At 40.0% G+C, this 17851-nt stretch overlaps 1 protein-coding gene across 3 annotated transcripts in view; it reads left to right on the forward strand.

Moving 5' to 3' along the window:
* The window catches only part of RORA (RAR related orphan receptor A), a 571618-nt gene that overhangs the window by 518436 nt on the left and 35331 nt on the right, over positions 1-17851 (forward strand). For all 3 annotated transcript variants that reach the window (XM_034783531.1, XM_034783532.1, XM_034783533.1), the window contains one exon: positions 10858-10943. In XM_034783531.1, coding sequence (XP_034639422.1) covers positions 10858-10943 — 86 coding nt within the window. The remainder of the gene's footprint in view (positions 1-10857; positions 10944-17851) is intronic.

A 17851-nucleotide genomic window follows, 5' to 3' on the forward strand; every position in this document is an offset into this window, starting at 1 on the left:
TCTTCTATATTTTTGTGCATTTCATAAAGCTGCGATTTTTTTTTTAAAGCACACTTTACAGCTAGTGAAGCGATTTTTCCGAGGAAATTGCTTTCAAATAACCAATGGAACACTTTTTTACACACACACACACGTGCGTGTGTGTGTAAAAGTGTTCCATCGGTTATTTGAAAGCATTTTCCTCAGAAAAATCTCTTCACTAGCTGTAAAGCGTGCTTTAAAAAAAAAAGAAGCACAGCTATATATATACCCCTGCAGTCCTTCACAAGATCATGATGAATGGAAAGTAGAAATAAACAAATGTACTGTATTTTGTGTCCAGCAAGACAGTGAAGTTAAAGTAAACAGTCTAGCAATGAAGGCTTGATTCAAGACTAGATGCTTTGATAACAGGCCAGATCTTCAGCTGGTGTACACTGTCATAATACCATTGACTAAAATGGCGCTAGGTTGATTTACATCAGCTGAGGATCTGGTCCAGTGCTTCTTATGTATAGCTATGTTTTCTGCTTGCATGCTGCTGTCTAAGTTGGGAAAACCAAAATGTGAACTATCTTTTCTTATCTGTTTAGTTCCTGTCATTCTTGGTCTTTCCAAAACAAATGTTTGACTGCACTTTAAGAAATTGTTATTGACTTCAAATACTCTTGAGCAATAACCATCTTTGTGTCTTCCGAACAGAAAAACAAACATTGTCTAAAACTTCATTATAAACAGCTAGTTGGGGGAGACTTTTAAAACATGCATGGTTAATGCTTTAAACTGTTTGCCTGTGTACCTTAGGTGCCAGCATTTTCATTGTTGGCTGTCCTTGCACATCTGTGCTCATGAACCCAGCAGTGTCATACACGTTCTCTGGATGTGACAGTCCTAATCCTTCCTTAGGTATAGACTTGTCACTTAGTTGATTGCTGTTGTATTCCAGCCTACAATGTGGTGGTTTCATAATGTGACTACTGTTCAATGCAAGAGCCATCTCTACCTGTCATGCCCTCAGCAAGCATTTGGGAAGAACATCTAGTTTTCAGATGCAAATTAGATTGCACTTTTTTCTCTTTATGGCAGCAGCCAACTGTGGGTGGCAGAGACGCTGCTGTTTAGTTCATGACAGGTGTCTGCTGCATAATACAAAAATCCTTATATTCAGCCACCGTGTCCAGTTTTGTGTGTGTAACTAACTGTGCCTTCAAAGTGAACAGGCACCTGTACAGGGGCTTAAAGAGATATAATGTTTTTATCCTTTCTCAGTGCCATCAGTTGCGTTCATAAAATCAATGAATGGCTTGAAGTCCAATGGAAGTGTGTCTGAACATAAGCATAAAAGACAAGGTGTCTTTCACATGTATGCATGACATACCAAAGTAGCATTGGTGCAAGAGGGAAGAAATTAGCTCAAGCCGAGGTAAAACCAAGAAAATGGGGAGAGCTAGGAGCAAGATGAAAATCATTTACAGTTAGACCGCTTATCGAGAGGTAGCAAACTCTATGCAAATGAGTTTTCCCACAACACCTTGTTCAGTAGTTATTAACTGCTTTGTGTTGCCCACACAATTCCATGTGTTGCCCACACAATTCCATGTGTCTGAAGTTCAAGTCAACCCATGGTTGGCTCAGTTATGGACTATAAGGATGTGGAAAGAGACGAACTTTGTACCCCTTCTACCAAATGCTTTCCACTTAATTTTGATTTAAGGTAACTGCTTGTCTTCCCTGTGTGTTTGTGACTGTCCTAGAAGGTTGTGCTATTTTATCTTATAAGAGAATCTGCTTTTACACAGTTGTTTTTTTTAATTATTGAAAGTATTATTTGTAGAAGAAAAATTGGTCCAGCCATTTGTAATGTTTAGCAGATGCTCTGGCAACTTAAAATTTTCAAGCAGTTAGTCAACTGAACAGATCAGTTAAAAGGCACCACCACCACCACAACAACAAAAACTTATTTAATTAGCAATAATTATGCACCTTATGGAATCAGACCATTTTTCATATAGCCTGCAGTTACTCTATCAAGTTTCTTAATTCAGTAACAAAGCTTGAGCTACTTAAATTTTTATCAGGGGGTAGCCGTGTTAGTCTGTATCTACAAAAACAACAAGGAGTCTGGTGGCACCTTAAAGACTAACAGATTTATTTGGGCGTAAGCTTTCGTGGATAAAAACCTCACTTCTTCAGATGCATAGGATGCATAGATGCATAGGATGCATCTGAAGAAGTGAGGTTTTTACCCACGAAAGCTTACTCCCAAATAAATCTGTTAGTCTTTAAGGTGCCACCAGACTCCTTTAAATTTTTATGTTGCATCTTGTGGTGTAGATCAATACACCACAAGATGATGGGCATGGTACAAGAACCCGAATGAAAGAGCATAGTTGACCTGTGGCACACTCAAATCAGGCTATTAGAGTCAGAAGGACTTAAATTTTCACTAGCAATTAATTTTGTGGGCCCAAATTGTGCCAGAAAGAAGACTAGGCCAGGACTCCATCCTTCTAAAAATTTTACCCCTATACTGTTTATCCATCTACATACTTTCATACTCATAGTGGCATTCTGACAGGGTCCCAGCAACGTTCAGGCACAAGGAGTTTAAGCTGGGCAAGAGCCTTTCTTCCTCATATTTTGTTTTTAATTAATGCTTTGATTCTCTTGATTCCACCCATTTACCACACCCATTGACTTCAGCGGAGTTGTACCTCCGTACCTGAGTAGAATTTGGCCCAGTAAGTTTCTGTCATAACAAATAGCATGTGTTCTAACAAAGCTGCTGTAGCCATTTACATAGCCCTAGAATGAATGAGGTTTTAAATAGCTTAATGTATCTGAACAGTCAGATGGTTGCTTAACTAAATGTAACATATTGACGAAATTTGTGGAGCTGTGCTGCCACTAGCTTTTGGTTTATTGAAACTGCAGATGTTTGGAGGAGAGAAATTAGCAGCTGAGTTGAATTACTTAGGGTGCATGACAGAGCAAATTGTTTAGGTAATGAAGCTGAAAATGCAGGGGGATTAGAATATTATATAGTAAAATTGTTCCTTGTTAATTCAGTTTGTGCTCAGATTTTGTTGCCTTAAACAGCATATTACACGAACCTTCCTTGTTTGTGTCAATGAATATATATGAGTCCTAATTTAATCAATATACTTATAAAACAGCAGTAGCAATGATGTGTAGCACAAATCGCAGCCTTTCAGAAGCAGGTGAGTTCAGTTTATATACTTAACACAGTTTAACGCCCTATTTGAATGTGTGGGGTAAGGAAATTCTGCACAGTCTGTAAAGTAGAAAACATCTAACTCAGATACAGGGAAGGATTTTTCATTATTGTTAAATATTTATTATGTAGAGAGGAAGAAGCTTTTTTGGGTAAGGCACTGGACTGGGACTCTGGAGATCTGGGTTCAATTCCTGACTCTGCTGTGAACATGTCACCTTGTGCAGCCTTGAACAAGTCACAGAAGTGTCAATCTAGCAACTTTGACCATGAGATTAGTCCCAGTGATGTAAATTGGACTATTTATGTGCTTGAAGTAAAGCACTTGCATAAGAACTTTGCAGGATCAGAGCCAAGGTGCTTAGCGCTTTGCAAGATTGAGCGCATAGGCTCCAATTCAACAAAGCAATTAAGCATGTGCTTAAATCCATATCTTCTCAGCAAAGCAGGAATCAATGCCACAGGAGTATGTGCACAAAACTAATCACTACCACTGCCGGGAAAATTGGTTCCCCCCCCCCCCCCCATAAAATTTTTCCCATCCAGAGATTTTATTTTTCCGCAGGCAATTCTGAACCTCTGCAAAAGGGTTGGAGGCAGAAGTGAAAGTAAGCTGGTACGCCCTGGTACGGCGTACCGGCAAGAGACGGTTTGCCATACCGGGGCGGCCCGGCTTCCCCAGGGGGCAATTTAAAGGGTCTGGGGCTCCCAGCAGGGGCTGGAGCCCCAGGCCCTTTAAATTGCCACCAGAGCCCCACTGCTGGAGCCCTGGAGTAGGGCTGCAGGGCTCTGGGGGCTATTTAAAAAGTCCGGGGCTCCTGCTGCTTCTACCGCCCCAGCCCTTTAAATAGCCCTCGGTCCCCAGGGGTAGCGGGGGGCTCCAGGAGCTATTTAAAGGGCCTGGGGCTCCAGCTGCCTCTGCTGCCCCAGCCCTTTAAATAGCTGCGGGAGCCCCGCTGCTTCCCCAGGGCTCCAGCGGCAATTTACAGGGCTGGGGCTATTGAAGCAGGGGAGCCCCGGGCCCTTTAAATAGCCCCCAGATCCCAGGGGTAGCGGGGGGGCTCCAAAGACTATTTAAAAGGCCCAGGGCTCCAGCTGCCTCTGCTGCCCTGGTCCTTTAAATAGCCGCTGGAGCCCCGTCGCTTCCCCAGGGCTCCCGCGTCTATTTACAGGGCCGGGGCGGTAGAAACAGGGGAGCCCCGGGCCATTTAAATAGCCCCCGGAGCCCTGGGCTGCTGCTGCTACCCCGGTGGGGGTGGGGAGGGCAGTTACCTTACAGGGTGGGCTGGGGCTGGCTCTGACTCCCTCAGCCACCCACCTTCCGCCCTAGGCCCTGCCCCTTCCAGGGGCCAGAGCTGGCCCCAGCATACCAGTAAGTCACTGGAACTACTTTCACTTCTGGTTGGAGGTGAGAATGTTTTCCTACATTTTTGTTTACAACTCTTTCAAGTCACTATACAGTTGGGAAATAGTAAGTGTGTGGGGAGAAAGAAACCGCTTTTAAAAGTGACCCTTTCACTTTTCCTTCTCTCTCTGCAATCAACACTTTAACTTGTCTCACTTTTGCCAGCTGGAAAACAGTCAAAATGTGTGTAGGGGCCCCTACAATTTTGAAATGAAAACTTCTGAAAAAAATTTAGAATTTGTTTCCAGAAATTTTTTGTTCTGAAAAACTTTTGGAATTTGTCAAATGAAATTTCTTGCAGAAAAATTTTGTTTTCAACAAAACCCCATTTTTCCACAGAAAAAAACTTTCTACCGGTTCTATTGATAACATACTTAGGTGTTTTGCTGAATCAGAACCTTAATCTGTTACTCAGTTTCCCATTCATAAAAGGGAATAATGCTTCCTTTGTCTGTCTTGTCTTAAACTGTAAGAATTTGGAGCAAGGGCTGTCTCTTGCAGTGTGTAACATAATCAGGCTCTGGTCTTGGTTTGGGCCTCTCCACAGGATAGCACAAATAATAAAATGTAAAACTTGTAAAGAACTGTAAATTTGCACAGCTCTTCACAGATGTAGAGTTAGATTCCATCCCTACCCTGAAGAGTTTACAATCTATCTGACCAATAAAAGGCACAGGACAGTATTTCATTAGAGGGAAGGATGTGAGAATTAATAAGGGAGGGGTGATTACCTGGAGAAGAATAAATGGTCAGTTTTCAGAATGGAGAGAGGTAAATAGTGGTGTCCCCCAGGGGTCTGTACAGGACCCAGTCCTATTTAACATATTCATAAATGATCTGGGAAAAGGATAAACAGTGAGGTGGCAAAATTTGCAGATGATACAAAACTACTCAAGATAGGTAAGTCCCAGGCAGACTGTGAAGAGCTACAAAAGGATCTCTCAAAACTGGGTGACTGGGCAACAAAATGGCAGATGAAATTCAATGTTGCTAAATGCAAAGTACTGCACATTGGAAAACATAATCCCAACGATACATATAAAATTATGGGGTTTAAATGAGCTGTTACCACTCAAAAAAGAGATCTTGGAGTCATTGTGGATATTTCTCTGAAAACACCCACTCAGTGTGCAGCGGCAGTCAAAAAAAGTGAACAGAATGTTGGGAATCATTAAGAAAGGGATAGATAATAAGACAGAAAATATCCTGTTACCTCTATATAAATCCATAGTATACCCACATCTTGAATACTGCATGCAGATGTGGTTGCCCATCTCAAAAAAGATATATTGGACTGGAAAAGGTTTAGAAAAGGGCAACAAAAATTATTAGGGCTGCCGTATGAGGAAAGATTAATATGACTGGGACTTTTCAGCTTGGAAAAGAGATGACTAAGGGCAGATATGATAGAGGTTTATAAAATCATGACTGGTTTGGAGAAAGTAAACAGGGAAGTGTTATTTACTCCGTCTCAGAACACAAGAACTAGGAGCCACCAAATGAAATTAATAGGCAGTAGATTTAAAATAGACAAAAGGAAGTATTTTTTCACACAGCGCACAGTCAATCTGTGGAACTCCTTGCCAGAGGATGTTGTGAAGGCCAAAAGTATAACAGGGTTCAAAAAAGAACTAGATAAATTCATGGAGGATAGGTCCATCAATGGCTATTAGCCAAGACGGGCAGGGATGGTGTCCCTAGCCTCTGTTTGCCAGAAGCTGGGAATGGGTGAAAGGCGATGGATCACTTGATGATTACCTGTTCTGTTCATTCGCTCTGGTGCACGTGGCATTGACCACTGTCGGAAGACAGGATACTAGGCTACATGGACCTTTGTCTGTCCCAGTATGGCCGTTCTTATGTTCTTATAAGAAATGGGTTTAGGGGAGGGACTGTGAGAGAGGGTTCTTGGCAGAGAAGTGCAGGGAGTCTGTTCCAGACCTGGACAAAAGGAAGGAATGAAGCACAGAGTGGAAGGAGATGAAGGGAGGCTTTTTGAGTATAGGCAGCTCACAAAGATGCCAATTAGTGCTGATTTTGGTTGTCTGTTGGGAGTGTGCATTTGAAATTAGGCTAAAACAAACATAATTTTATTTTTGAAAATGCAAATATAAAGAAACCGTACCAACCAAAACAGATGTCAAAGAGGCAATGTAGCCAGTCAATAAAACATCCACATCAAAACATCAGGGATGGATGGGAAAGGAATGTCCAGTAGTTAGGGCATTTTCCTGCCACTAGGGAGACACTGAGTCAATTCACTGATCTGCCACAGATTTTCTGTATGATCTTGGACAAGTCACTTGGCCTCTCTGTGCCTCCATTTCCCAACTGTAAAACAGGGATAATAGTACTGCCACCTCACAGGGGTGTTATGAGGATGAAGACATTGGACTGTGAGGTACTCAGACACTAATGTAATGAGGACAGTATAAATACCATAGATATTCAGAAATACTGCCTCTTGCCCTCAATGGCTACTTTGTGTTCTCAAGAGTTATTTCTGCAGTGGCCTGTTTTGCTACTCAGGTGACTGCCAGCTTGAGCCTGTATTTGGGAATCTTGGTGTGTGGCTTGGGTTTTTTAATTCAGTTTCTGGGTGGGAGTGTGCCACTTTCTTCTGCACAGGACACTTTCAGTATGGTTCTGGAACATGTTTTTTTCCACAATATGAAATGTTCTTAGTATTCTAATCTACCAATACTAACTATGTCTGTCACCTTGGTATCCATAGCCGTTTCTAAGCAACCACAGGAGTTTTATTTTTTCTCCAATTCATATGGAAGAAATAATTTGTTCATGCATGAACCAAAATCAGTCTGAGCACCACCCTGGAAGACTGGAATTGTAAACTATAATTTAGGCTAATTCTAGCTTAAAACATGAATTACAGTATTTTATATAACCTAAAAAAATAAAACTACTGTATAATGATGTGTAAGCACTAAACAGACACAATTAACATTAATAGTGCAGAAACCTTTGAAACTGGGAATGTGAGTAACTCAAGTTGTAACATATTTTTGACATGCAAAAGTGTTTCCCATGTGTCTTGTTTGCATATGAACAAGATTTTAGCAAGTGCATATTTGCATGTCAAAGTTGAAAATGAGAGAGAAGATGCCATATTTTCACCCTTATAAGAAAAACATGTAGCTTATGTACAGGCAGTTTTCATTCACTAGCCATAAAGTAGCTGTGACCTTTAATAATTTTACAGAAGGTATATGAACTTGTTACAGGGTTCTGTTTTAATATTGATTTGCAAAAGCAGCCACTTAAAGCAGTAATTGATCTTATGTCTTTCCCTGCGTTAATTTTAATACAATTATTGGTTGTGGCAATCCCAAGCAATTTATGCTTCAGAGCTTCCTTCTACTGAATTGTAGCTCAAAAGTTAAAAGTAAAGGTTAAGTATTAAATGTTGTGTGATAATTGAAACTAAGTGTACTAAAGATAATCTACTCTATGACAAGTTCAGAGTTCTAAAAACGTATCTAATTTGGTGCCACTACCCTTATCCATAATGATCAGTAAATGCTTCCGTGCCCAGGGTCTAACTATTTCCCTTCTTGTGTTTTATGTAAATTCCATTTCATTATCGCAGTAGGACATTCCAGACAATGCATTTTAGGCTAATTATTGCCCTTTTTAGACTATTCATCACTTAGCCTCAGGCTTGTATTGTGAAGTCATGTTACATTTCTCCAGAAACAAATTGTAAATGTCCTCTTGCTTAACAATTTGTAAAGAAATAACTATTGCATGCTTAAACTTCAGATGAGACTTTATGCATTAGTGATAACATACAAACAGCCTATTACATCAGTTTCTACAAGTAACAACACGGCAATAACATATACAGAAGTGGAGTATTAAAAATATATTGAGGTTTATCTGTCTGGTTGAGTCTTATCTATTGACTGGCAACAGGAGTTCGAATAGGATGTTAACTCACAACAGCAGGGAAGAAAGTGGGTCTTACGTTTCAGGTACATAAGTGGGAGCTGGATGATTTATTCCTGAAGTTGTCTTAGAATTTTTGTGTTGTTATTAGGCCAGTTACTTAATATCCGTGCCTCAGTTTCCTGTGTGTAAAATAAGGATAATGCTATGTCACCTGTTGTGAGGTGCTTCCGTCATGAACGTTTGTGAGGTGCTCAGATGCTGTAGTAATTACTAATGCATATAATACATTAATAAAATAATATAAATTAACACTTGGTAGCTTCCTCCTCTGTTGTTTTCAGTGTGTGAGCGGAACAGCAAAGTGAAATAAAGACGCTTGTATGGAGGGTACAAGCAAGCCTGCAGAGCTTTCAGAGGTCCAGTCTCCTTAAGAATCCTAATATGACTTTCATTTAAGCCTGTCATTATAACTGCCCTAGGAAAATTGTGGGATTAAATGTCTGGAAGTAGGAGGTGCCCAGGATAGAATCAGTTGCACGCAGTGCCCCACTATGTGAAAATGTTTGAGAACCACTGGTACAGAAATGTCAGTAAAGAAGCTGTGTAGTTGCATAGCTGCTGGTGCTGCTTTCCTGAGTTTAGCATAGTAGCTAGTGTTCAAATCATGGGAGCAAGTCACTATTCCTCAGTAGTTGCTTCGTTCACTGCATTTTATATGGATTGGGGAATATTCTAATTTGCCAGATGCCTGTAATAAATTTAAGACATGTTCATTTAATGTTTTTGGTCCTTAAAATAACATGCCTGACCCTAAACTGTGAGACTCCCTATTGCAAGCAAGTGGATCAGAGGAAAAAATTGACATTGCTTGCTTAACAACAACTATTCATTTCACACTATTGGTGTTCAAAGTGCTTAACAGTACATAGAACAATACACAATCTCTAATCAGAAAAGCAGACACATTTACCATATGAACCCATGCTGAGAAAAAAGGCTAAGGTACCCCCAAACATATTGTGATGTAATGTACTTTGAGGTTTACTGTTGGACAGCTATAAATTCAACAAAGTTAATATAAAGTCTCTCAGAGGTAATCAGGCAATGTGTTAATGGATTTTAAACTCCTCATTGGAGATTAACTGCTCTTCTGATAGTAAATTATGGTAAGAAACCTCATTGTATCTTGGAAAAACTCCATTGGAAATTGTGAGAAATTTATGGATGGAGCAGCCAAGTTTAATTGATGAAGCCTGATCCCACAACATTGCACAAACCAGTCTCAGAATTTTGGGAGACAAAGCATACAAGGCAACAACGCTCAGGTACACACTATTTTATAAAAAATGCGTGCTTGAACACACACACAAAGTAAATTGGACTTCTGAACTGTGAAACACTACCGATACTTGGTGAAAAGTCCTGCCTAAAGAGACTGTGTTAGTAATAGAACCTTTCGAAGGATGCAAACCACATACACTGGTGAAGTTTGAGGATGTATTCCGAGGTACTTACACAGAACAGACTCCCTGGTAATGTGTGTTACTTGCCCGGATGGGCACCTTATGAACTTTGAGATACGCTGAAAGAGCTTCATAGCATGATAAACTTAATTCTAATTGCTGTTAGTTCAGTAAAGAAGCATTGTTTTCATAGAGTTCATCTGTGGTCCTTTCTCAAGAAAGGGAGAGAAATACAAAGACAGAAGAGAAGATATACTCCAGTGCACTAGAGTACTGCCATATTTTCCTCCCTTCTTCAGTTTCAGGGTGTTAATACACAAATTATTAATAATAAACATTCAATCTAAATTTTTTGTGAATTTGAGATCCTTCATTTAAAATGCTACCAGTATTTCCCATATTTATCTGTGTATAAACTGGTCAATAGTGTAGACTAGATGGCCGTGACACTTGTGTGTAAAGTGTTACATTCATATCATGGATTTTCAGCCAGGACAAGCTTTATACCTTTTGTAACAATTCTGAGGAAAGGAGATTTGAGGAAACCTTTTAGTATTTAGTTCTTCAGCCAAACTGTGAACTCCCCAGTTCTTTTTGGCTTTGAAATGCTGATCCTAGCCTTCTTGTGGGTTCTTAAACACCTTCTCAAATGACCCATTTTAATAACCTGAAAGCTATTATATAACGAGCAGCCATAATTTAGTCCAAGGCTCTAGGGGGACCCCTCACAGTTCAGCAATGAATAGTTAATGCAGTATAATGTTTAGTAGGTTATTAGTTCTCACTGTACAAATGCTGATCAGGGAACGCTTTTATAAGGTGTTTAAAAGAAAATGTAATTAACTGGTTGCGTGCTTCTGTTGCAGCTCAAATTGAAATTATTCCATGCAAGATCTGTGGAGACAAATCATCAGGAATCCATTATGGTGTCATTACATGTGAAGGCTGCAAGGTAAGCTTTGGGAAAAAAATTAAGTCTTAAAACATCTGTGTTTATCCATTTGAGTTTCAGTCTTTCATTTTATAAATATCAAATTTTGTTTTGCTGTGAAGTTGATTATGTTTGATAAAACTAGTAAAAAGATGGGGAACAAGTTTTAAAATACAGTTTAAGCATAAGCTTTGGCTCCTAGGTGATTTTTTTCTAAGCCCTTGGGAGAGCTTCCAAAATCACAGGACTTCCTGTTGTGCTATGGATGTGATAGGTTCCTTTATTATCAAACTGACACTGAATGAATAGAAGCGGAGTAGAAAGATGAGTCCTTTCCAGCAGGCCACAATGAATCTGTTTTATGGATTCACTTAGATAGAATTTGTGGTTTTCTTGATTTTTGGATTTTTTGGTAAGTTGCAAAGAAACCTAGTCAAAGGGTGTTAGTTGAGATCTCAGGCTTTTAAGTTTCCATTTGTAAATGTGTGTTTGTAATTTACTGGACTGACTTATACGTATATTTTATCCGGCATAGAAAACAGCATGAGATAAAAAAATTGTATGGGGTGTAGTTTTTGTATTAAAGATATAAAAACCTTCCTGCTGGCAAAAAATTTTTTTCTCTGTGGTGCAATTCATTGCCGTGTGAGGTTTAGGCTTGGATTTTTTTTTTCTCCTGAAGTTGAATCTTCAATAACTCCACTAAAATAAAATTTCAGTAGCAGTGTTAACCCTCTGTTCGGTGTCAATTTCTTTCAACAAAGATTAAGTTCATTCAGCATTAATGTTGACACCTGTCTGGCTATACTGCAAATACACACACACACACACGTGCGCGCGACCTGGTCCTGACACATTGCGTACATCCCCGCTGCAAGCTTACTTTGCAGGCATCATTCTCTCATGCGAGTACCTTCTTCTGTCACTCGAGTACTAATGGGTTTTCCACCTTTAACCCACACTTCAAAAGATAAGAGATTACTCTTGCCATTTCTTTCCCAAGCTGCTTGCCTGCTTCCCTTGCTGGGCACATGTAACTCCAACTACCTTCAGAGATTAGGCTCCTGTCTTTGTGCTAGACAGAGATTCATCCTGGGCTCTTCCAGACAGGATTTTAGCTTTTTTGCTCTGACTAACTCTTCCATCTAGCAGCAGCGCTGGTAAGGAGAGTTTCTGGAAGGGGATCATAATGGAAGCTCGGCATTTCCCAAGTTCAGTGCTTCCTCGGTGATGGGATCTGCTAAATATCTTCATCCATTTTATCCTGATGAAGCTTCTGTCCACCACTGAGCAGCTTCAGGATTCAAGGGCCAGCTTCATAAGAGAGAAGGGAAGGGTTGCATACCTTGGCCAAGACTGCTGCTTTGACAGGCTCATTTTGTCCTAGATATATGATACTGGGGAAGGCCAAAGCCATGATGCCTGAATACTGCCTTACTGTGTCACAGTTATCGTTGCCCCTCTTCATCACTTACCTTAGGAATCAGCCAGTCATTTTCAGCCAAAGGGCAACTCTGATGTGCAGTGTGAAAACCCAGGTAGTTGCTCTACTCTATTCAAATCAGACTCTTTATTTTTGATAGGGACAGCCATGCACACCAGCAGCCCTGAGCAAGTGACTTTGTGTTTCATATCTTCATCTTAGTGCTCCTCCCCATCCCATCATCCAGACCTAGAAATTTAGAGCATCAGTTAGCTTGGTTCATTCTAATTTCTTTACACAGCTTACATTCAGCTTGCCACACAGTCTCCAGCCACATCTCTCAAGGTCTAAGGTCTTGCAGGAGTTCAGAGAGAAATTCTAAAAGAAAGTCAACGTGCTTCACATTATTACGGACAGTCTGCAGTATTCCTAGGTTCTCAGCCAGATATTGCTGCTCTGCAGTTCCAACTTGAGATAGGGACAGGAAGAGGACAAGAGATTCCTCCCATCTCCAAAATATCAAACCCAAAAAGGAAAGAAACACTAGAAAGAGCTACAATGAGTTTAATCTCTTGGGGGATGTGTTAATCACTCCAAGCATTCATCCAGGTCATCAGCTGGAGAGGGTCCATTTCTATGTTCATCCTTTTATCTGGTCTCCTTTTCCTGTACGAAGAGTTGAGGCTCATGAATTTTATTGACTTACACCCTAACAAGCATAAACCCTGACCCTCAGCTCTCTCTAGCCCAAGACCCTCTATACGTGAGCATAGGAAGAAGGGGAAAGCCATTTTCCTAATGCCTGAATCTCTGTTGGAGATTCTGGATACCAGTGGATTCCAGGACATAGAAGAAAAGATCCCATCAACAGGGCTGTAGAGGAACCATACTAATAGGTTCAGCCGGACAAATCTTTCAAACTCTCCTTGGACCACAATGTCTGCTTCATTTTTTTAGATAATCCAAAATCTGTGTCATCACAGGAATATCAGCAGACTAAAGATACTATTCTTGAGATGGCTTCCCCTCCATAGTGCGAAGTTCTATTGGCTCATGATCTCTACCCACTTGGAAGATTGGCGAATGTTTTCTTCTCCCAGGTTGGTACTGCTTCAGACAAATGGGCTTTCTAAGAGAGCAGAGACCAGGCATAGAATCCCAAAATGCTCCCTCTCTTACCCTCTTGTCTTTTCTCCCTCCTCAGGACACCAGTAATTGGCAAGTAGTGCTGGACAGTTCCATGGAACATGTCATCACACTCAGGTTCATTATTCCATTTTCAGTGAAAAAGCAGGGTTTGGTTTGTTTGTTTGTTTTGGAGGGAGGGTGGAGACTAAAAACAAAAAACAGTAAGCTTAGCCCAGTATTTGTCCGGTCCAGATGGAGTACAGCAGTAGTCAAGGTTTTTTTTCCTGAATGAAGACACTGGCTATTCTAATGCAAGAGAAAACCCCTTCATGTGATCAATCAACCTCACGAAGGTTTGTCTCTGTACTCTGGTGTACCTATGTCCCCAGTGCTACCTGAGAGATGAAGTCAAGAAAGCCACAACCAATTATAGTCATTGTACATCTCAAGTTGTCCCAAAGTGCGTGGTTATCTTGACATCCGCTTTGAGACACAGGGCATCTCGTTTTACCAGTACCTCTGTGGCTTCTTATCAAAGTCTTATTCATGTGAAGAAGCAGCACTTTGACACTCTACCTTGGTTTTCCATAGAATATCAAGTCAAGCACAAGGGCTCTGTCCTTATTTTCAAGGCTGTCAATGGTCTGAGCACTGGATATCTAAAAGATCACCTAAAGCTCCAGGATGAAGATTATGGTCAACCACTCCACTCCTCTGGCTCAATGGAACTTTCTGCTGTGAGGGTAAAGCTAGAGTTCAGGAGACAGAGCTTCCTTGGGAGCTGGCTGCAGACTTGGGAACAAATTCCCACAGGAACTAAGGATGATCACAAACCTCACCACCTTCCAAGTACAAGGTGCATTTCTTTGACCTGCTTTCTCTAACATAAACAGGTAGCAGCGTGTATGTATGAAAAAAGAACCACACTGCACACACAATCCAGTCTCCCATTGGGAAGAGGATGAAAGCAAACAAGCCACACATAATATAGTAGGCAGATTGCCTAATGCATTGTGGGAAGGTCCTCAGATTCTATGGTGAAGAAGATGGTATGAGAACCAATATAAAACAGAACTGTCCAGATCTTCAAGACTCACAATATTGTCAATGACCAGAATTGCTCCTCAGTCCAGTCTGAGATGTTCATTCACCTAGGACTTCTTGGGCAAACCTCCACAAGAGGAGCTTTTGGCGAAGCTGGCAGGTCTCACTTTACCAGTGCTTTCAGCAAGTAGGTGCATGGCCATCTGCATGGAGACAGTACTCTGGGCAATTCTGCTTCTCCTCCTCTGCAAGATCCCCTGATCAACCATTGGAACTCACCTGAGCAGACATAAGTTCATCCATTGAGAATCCCTCCATCAGAATGGCTTTTTCACCTTTAACTAACGTAAATCCCTCACTTATCAAAGGACAAGGAGGTCCCTGTCTGAACCTCCAACAATCAGAATAATGACAGATGCCAGCCTGACAGTGGGGAGTGTAAATGGAGTCCCATATGGGTCAGGCAAATGGTTTCCCCTGGTCTCCTATACAGTGAAGAATGCAAAACTTAATCTGCCTTTGAGAATCCAACCAGGTCAGCTAAGCTAATGGTGGGGAAAGCAAAAGCAGCTCTCCCCCCCAGTAAAACAAAGGCCCAAACAACAAACTGAGGGATGTTCTTCTGTTCTTGGAGCATCAGGACCATAGGATAACTATGTACAGCCAGGACAACTAAGCCTACACACACTTGAAACAGGTGAATAATATCCCGCTTACCTCATTCATGTCCTTCACACATTCTTGGTTTTGGGGTTAAAATGAAATATCGTTTCTGCTAGGTATCTGACACTCTGCGTGTGTTCATATATTTCTCTTCTTAAAAAAGAACGGCACTCATGGAGTTCAAATCTTCCTAACCTTGGTGGGGATGACTGTGTTCAGAGTGTAAATGATCATGGCTTAAAAAGTGTTTAAAATCCTGTGCTGTGGCAGATGTAAAGGTAAAGAAGGATTTTGTTCGTGTTACGCTCTTCCACAGTAGAAGCAACAAAGTCTCACTGAAGAGAGCTATTTCGGGTGGGGGACAACTTGGTGTATCTTGGTTTCTCTCAATGTGAAACAGTTAGGTACTATTTCCCCACAGTGTGTATTCCAGCTTTTTTGTGGCTGTAATCACTGCAATTTTATGTGTTCTTATACTACTCTTCACATAATCTAACCTTTGATTTTAAAAAATACCCTAAGTTTGAATTATTTCACACACTGCTTTGATGGTGCAGCTATTAAGGTAATGGTCCCAGTCCTGCACTGTGATTCTCGGGTAGACTCTTGTACTAGTTCAAAATCCCAGTGAAGTCAGTGAGGTTCCACGTGGGTGCAAAAATCCATCCATGTGCATCAGATTGCAGAATCATGGCCCTAAATGATCATTAAGTGAACAGAAGTGCTGCTACCCTCTCAAGCCAATCTTGTGGGAAATGATCTCCAATAGCAGCAGCGAAGTTGGATGGTTTCTTCTCTCTCGCTCTTTTCACCCCAGTGTGGTGGGAACTTCAAAGCCAAAATGGGATTGTTTAAATGCTAACATTATTAAACATGGGACATTTATTTTATTTTCTAACTTAAAAAATAAAAGGAAATTAAACGCAAACATCTACGCTAATGTAGCATTAAGATTCCACATTTGAAACCACAAAAAAGCTGGGAAGAGCAAAAGTTAAGATTCTAATAGCAATGTTAACTTGGCCTAATTCCCCTTTGCAGTGCTGTAATTATTACATTTAATAATACTTAGTAGTCTTTTCTGTTCAGGTTTCAAACTTTTTTTATTATATCCTTTGGCATTTTTAATGAAGCCAAGTTAATGCTACTCAGGAATCTTTCATTTCCTAACTTCTTGTGATTTTAGCTGTTCTACCTTAATCTAGTGATCTATATTTAATATTTCCTTGTGTTTTACAAAGAAATAAAAATCTCACTGAACATTTGCAAGCCTCCTGCCTCTTACTTGGGCTTAAATGCCTCTTTAAAAAAAACACCCTCTTTTTTTTAACCAAAAAATGAATTTCCTCATCTGTCTATTGCTAATCTCCTCTGTGAAAGTTAATGTACAAAACACATTTGAGGGTGAAGGGAAGAAAGTACCCCTCTCTGTAATACTTTCAATTGTCATTGTTTGGTTTGTTGAGACAGAACTGAATTTTCATTTGTGATTAGTAAATACAATCCTTGAAAATCTGTTGGGTACCATCATTAGAAGAGGGAGAGTGATTGAGTGCATCATCTCCAGCTTTGTCCCTAAACAGAGAAACTATTTTCGGGTACTACTTGATATTCTAAATTTAATTCCTGAATAGTTTGTAGAGACTTATAGTGAAATACTTTGATATTAGGAAACAAAATTTTGAATATGAATAGGGTTAGAAGGATTATTTATCATCGGTAAATATCAGTAAACGTCAATTTCATCGGACGTATAAATTGAAAAAAATATCTCCATCGATAATAATCCAAATTTACACACAGGCAAAATAAGATAAAAATGATGCCTGAGAATTTAGAGTTTGATTTAAGGATAAATACTTTGTATATTTTGATGTGAGACGTTGACAATTTGTGTTTTAACAGTTATAAAGCATTAAACTTTTGAATTTAACATCTGTCATTAAATATATGTCTGACACACAAACACACACATTATTTCCCACAGCGGTGAAAATGTAAATTGAAAAATGCTTAGAAATAAAGATTGATATCCGCTGAAATTATGAAAAAATAAAAATCGAGATTTGCCATGCCTAGTTCTGAACTATGCCTTTAAAGCTGTGGATAGAACTAGTTTCAGGCCACTCTTCTTACTTTGAATGCATACAGTTTCATAACACCTTTCACACAGGGCACTTGAGGGCATTTCTTGTACTTTCAGAAGTTTAAAGGCACCCAGCCCTCACTCTCTTGGCACTCTTCAAAGCTGTGAGAGAATCTTGTTTTGTTAAAAAAATACAACTGGAGTATTCCTATTGTTGCTTTGAAGGAGAATACTTTCGTTTTTCTTTTCACGTGGACTTCAATTTATTCATGAATCGAACTAGTTCTAAGTTCTCCGATTATAAAATCTTTTTTTGTTTGTTTTTTACTTAACTCTGAGGGTCCCTTTAAATCCTGTGGGTTTTTTTTCCTTTTTTCTTTTTTTTTTAAATACTGTACTGTTCTGCCTAAACCAGTTTCCAATAAAAACTGGTGAGCTGTTATGGATGGAACCTAATCATATTACAAACTGGGTTTATCAGAAGCTTTGTATAAACTGATAAAGGCACTGTAGGAAAACCTGTCTTGAATGTAATTATTACCAGTTTTGGTTTTTGCATTTGTTTCCAGAGCTGTTAAACCCTTA

Source organism: Trachemys scripta, chromosome 10 (assembly GCF_013100865.1).
Source record: "Trachemys scripta elegans isolate TJP31775 chromosome 10, CAS_Tse_1.0, whole genome shotgun sequence".
Taxonomy (NCBI): domain Eukaryota; kingdom Metazoa; phylum Chordata; order Testudines; family Emydidae; genus Trachemys; species Trachemys scripta.